Consider the following 4,186-nt stretch of genomic DNA (forward strand, 5'->3'; position numbering starts at 1 on the left):
AGCAGGAACTACATAGTTCTACCTGCTCTACAAGAGATGACATACCTATGCAACATGTTAGCAAGAAGTCATGCAGTATAATTCTGCTGCAAAACCTGCATTCCACAAAGCTCTGAAGTTAGCAGTGAATAACAGCCTTGATTTGCTTGCAGCTTGTTGCTTGCAATACAGATGATGCTTACAGCTTTGTCATTTTCTGGTCAAGCTAGTTCAAATCCTGAGCTAGGTTTTCTACTAGTAATTTGAGTCCAAAATCTCTATTGATGGCAGCCTGGACACTGTTGGACAGAACTCCACTACAGCTTAACCCCTCTACCTGAACTGCTGCGGTCCTGCCCTTCCGCATCACATCAGCCCACCATCAGGTTGTCACCAGCTGTGCCTACATAGACCCAGTAACCCAGCTTGGGCATTTGACCCAACCTGAGGGTTCATAAAGGATAAATCAGAAAAGGATACAGTTCCTTCCCTCCGCTTGAAACACCCTTTTAACAGTTGAATTACAGCTGAACTACTTCTGCATTTTTGTCACAGGCAGAGGGGAAGTGCTTGGCCAAACAGGCAAAGCTCAGCCTTATGAAAGAAGTCTTTGCATGTTCCTATTACCAAAATAATATAAAGCACTCCAACGAGTAATAAGGCCAAGAATACCACTGAAACCAGAGCTTGTTTTTATTAGAAAGGAAGAAGCTTGGTACACACAGAAATTCGATAAAGCATTATGAACACAGCTCCTTTTACATACTTTGCAAGTAAGCAGGAATTGATCTCACCAACATGCAGCAACAAATGGAGCTGTGTTCATAGACTGTACACATCCACACTATAAGGCTAGCAAAACACAGGGTACCAATGCTTGAGTAGAAATTAACTCAACCCTGGCATACTGAACAAAGTAACAAGCAAGTTAAACAGGTAACTTGTTGGAACTAGCTGATTTCATTAGCAAGAGAAGGTAGGTTCACCACTCAAAGAAACCAAACCAAAGTTCTAGGTAAGAACTAAGGTGAGCCATTTTCTTGCATCAGTAATCACAAGTTTAACTGATTGCAAAACAGGGATTCTGTAATCTGACTACTACTCTGCAGTCACAGGCAGCAAATCAAACAGTAGAGGCAGAAGGGTAAACAAGCCTACAGCAACAGAGTTAAGTCGACCTGAGGCTGAAGCTGCCTCAGTTACAGATGTTAACACCATCCTGTACAGATGTGCAGGGCTTCACTTATTTCCAGCCTTCAGAAAAAAACAAATATGCTGGCTTGATTGATGTCATTCATCTAAAAGGTTTAGAGGTTGTGGTTTAACCCTAACCAGTAACTAACCATCACACAGCCACCCACTCACTCCTTCCCTTTCCCTCACCCAGTAGGATGGGGAGGGGAGTCAAAAACAAGGAAAACTCTTGAGTTAAGAGAAGTTTAATAACTGAAATAAAAATATAATAATGTAATGAAAAGGAAGGTAAGAAAAAGACAGTTAAACAAAACCCAAGAAAGACATGTGACGCACAACACAACTGCCTCAGCAGTGATCAGCTTCTGTCACTCAATTCCCTCCCAGTTTATACAGTGGGTGTGGTATCATATCATATGGAATATCCCTTTGGGTAGTTTGGGTCTGCTATCATGGCTGTGTCCCCTCCCAGCTTCTTGTGCCCCTTCTCACTGACAGGCTGCAAGATGCTGAAAAGTCCTTGACTTAGTAAAACTAACACTTCTTAGCAACAACTAAAACATCAGTGTGTTATCAACATTATTCTCACACTAAGTCCAAAACACAACACTGCAGCAACCAGAAGGAGGAAAATTATCTCTATCCCAGCTGAAATCACAACAGAGGTAAAATAAGGATTTTGCCCTGAAAAGTTAAACCAGGCATCAACACGAGGTGACACAGACCAATGGGCAGAGATAACAGGCTGTGATTACCACTTAACTCCACTGCCACTGGTCAGGGGAGAGAGCTGCCCACCAATGGCATCGCTGTTGTCACCAGTAATCTGACAGAGCAGGCTTGCTGCTGAGAAGTGTACAGTGCATTACAAGTCTATGACATCAATGTAATAAATGTCGTTAAGAAGCTGCCCTGTGACTCCAGAGGACTCTTAGTTCCCCATCAGTGCCTGCTCTAATGGATCAGACACGCTGCCTTCCTCTGAACACCGTCAGCAATTGTCTGCTGAGTCATGGAGCCTGGAGGGACACTGGGAGCTGCAGGGCCTGCAAGTGCAAACTGCACTCAGCCTGCTGCAGAGCAGATCACTTCAATCTCAAAGAACAGCAGAGCAGCACTGTTACCCTACATAAAAACACCTGGAAAAATCCTGTAAACCCCAGAGAAACAAGGTGAGCCTTATCTGAAGTATCTTGGTGTCCCATACAATGCAGCAAAACAATCTTCCAAAAAAGTCTTCACAATTTTTCTATACAAATGTGTTAAGTTTCTCTATTTCCAACCCTCTCACACCAGGGCTGTCACAAGCAATCTCTACAGAATGCCTGGCAACACATCTGCAAGCACCCTGTCATTGCAAAGACCAGGCACAGGCAGTATTAACTATTTGCTGGCTTCAGAATGCTCTACATTAGTATTTTAGGAAAGGTTAAGCACAGGACATGCAAAAATATACTTCAGTGCTAGCATTCAGAGCAGCTAATGTTTTCAACCTTCTTCAGCTGGCACAGGTTTAGTTGCAGACTGTATCTTTAACCGGTGTGGGTATTTCCATTTATCTGAGCATTTTTGTCTCCTGTAGCACAGAACGACATGCAAGCTCTAAGCCAGTGGTTGTTTCAAGACCTAGCTCTCAAATAAAACTAGAACTAACTATAACAGCACCTCGTCATGTTAGGTACACAGATACACACAAAGGAATATTCAGTACAGATATTGCTTCCATCTGAGGGAAGATGTAAAAGTCTTGCTACTAGAGCAGGCTAGACATCTGCTTCAGAAAATTAATCCTTGAGAAAAACAGGGCATGATTAAGTTTTTTCAGCTGCCAGCACTGAATCATGCATGATTTGTGCTGAGCTCTTCACTGTTCTTACTTGGTTGTAATGATTCTCTTAAACACAAAACCTTAAAACATTTCCTGGATTCACATCAAGATCTGAATACTATGAAAAAGTCTATTTTGTTCAAATATTAGTAAAAAGTCATATATATAAAAGTGAAAAATGCTTAATAAGCATTCAGATTCACTACTAAGATAGCTACAGTACCCCTTGGAATGACCTCTTCCACACAAAAGGGAATATTCATCATTGACCTTCAATGCAGTGACTCTATACAGAGCTGGCACAGCAAAAAGGACACTGCTGCATGTAATTTAATAAGCACGGACTGCAAAACAAACAATTAAAAGTCAACTGACCTGATGTTTAGCATGCGGAAATTTTGACCCTTCTTGCTCTTCATGCTGCACCGAGTTGGCTCTCTCCCTCACACTCCTATACCCTGGACTGGGTATAACGTACTCTTTTCCGATGTTGATGTCTTTCATCTTCTGTAAACGCCAGGGTTTACAATTGTATTTTCACCTCAAGTATCTGAAAAATAATTGAATTCCAATTCATTATACACTATGCCTAAGTTATTTTTACTTATTGAATTTAGAAGTTTATTTTAGAAATAAAAATCACAAAGCAATTGAAAGTTTTATTGCAACAGGACTGTAATAACATTTGGAAACCTGCACAACACTAACTTCTGAACTAGTTTAAACACACCCTGAAGTAACCAAGTAATGCGATGATTCTCAATGCACTAGAGTACTGTCATACTTCTTCCCTTAGAACTCCAAAATACAATTATGCAATCCGACAGATTAAAATGATAACTACAGTATTCAGCTGAAACCTTGAGAAACATGACTCAGAGGAACAAATCCCCGAACTCTTGTAGCATCCACAGTTGCATGTAGCCAACTCGTCACTACAAAGTTGCACAAAACTGATCTCTCTAGACATCACATGAAAAATCAGTCATTCTACACACACTCTAGAGAAAAATATATTCCTTCTCTATAGCATTATTCACATAGCCTATAGGCTTGAGCTATCGTGAAGTATGAACGTGCAGAGGAAGCAGTCACATCTTCAGTGCTGCAGGCTTTCCCTCAGCACATCAAATTGCACTGTAGGGGCAGAAGGAGAACCAGAGTCCTGAAAGGAAACTCGCCTCC

At 41.4% G+C, this 4,186-nt stretch overlaps 1 protein-coding gene across 1 annotated transcript in view; it reads right to left on the reverse strand.

Moving 5' to 3' along the window:
• Positions 1-3,505, reverse strand: part of ABCC5 (ATP-binding cassette, sub-family C (CFTR/MRP), member 5) — a 46,063-nt gene extending 42,558 nt beyond the window's left edge. Inside the window, exon 1 of the mRNA XM_010137027.1 lies at positions 3,377-3,505. Within this exon, the coding sequence (XP_010135329.1) occupies positions 3,377-3,505 (129 nt within the window). The remainder of the gene's footprint in view (positions 1-3,376) is intronic.
• Positions 3,506-4,186: the final 681 nt, after the last annotated feature.

The sequence above is a fragment of the Buceros rhinoceros genome, unplaced genomic scaffold (assembly GCF_000710305.1).
Source record: "Buceros rhinoceros silvestris isolate BGI_N320 unplaced genomic scaffold, ASM71030v1 scaffold45275, whole genome shotgun sequence".
Taxonomy (NCBI): domain Eukaryota; kingdom Metazoa; phylum Chordata; class Aves; order Bucerotiformes; family Bucerotidae; genus Buceros; species Buceros rhinoceros.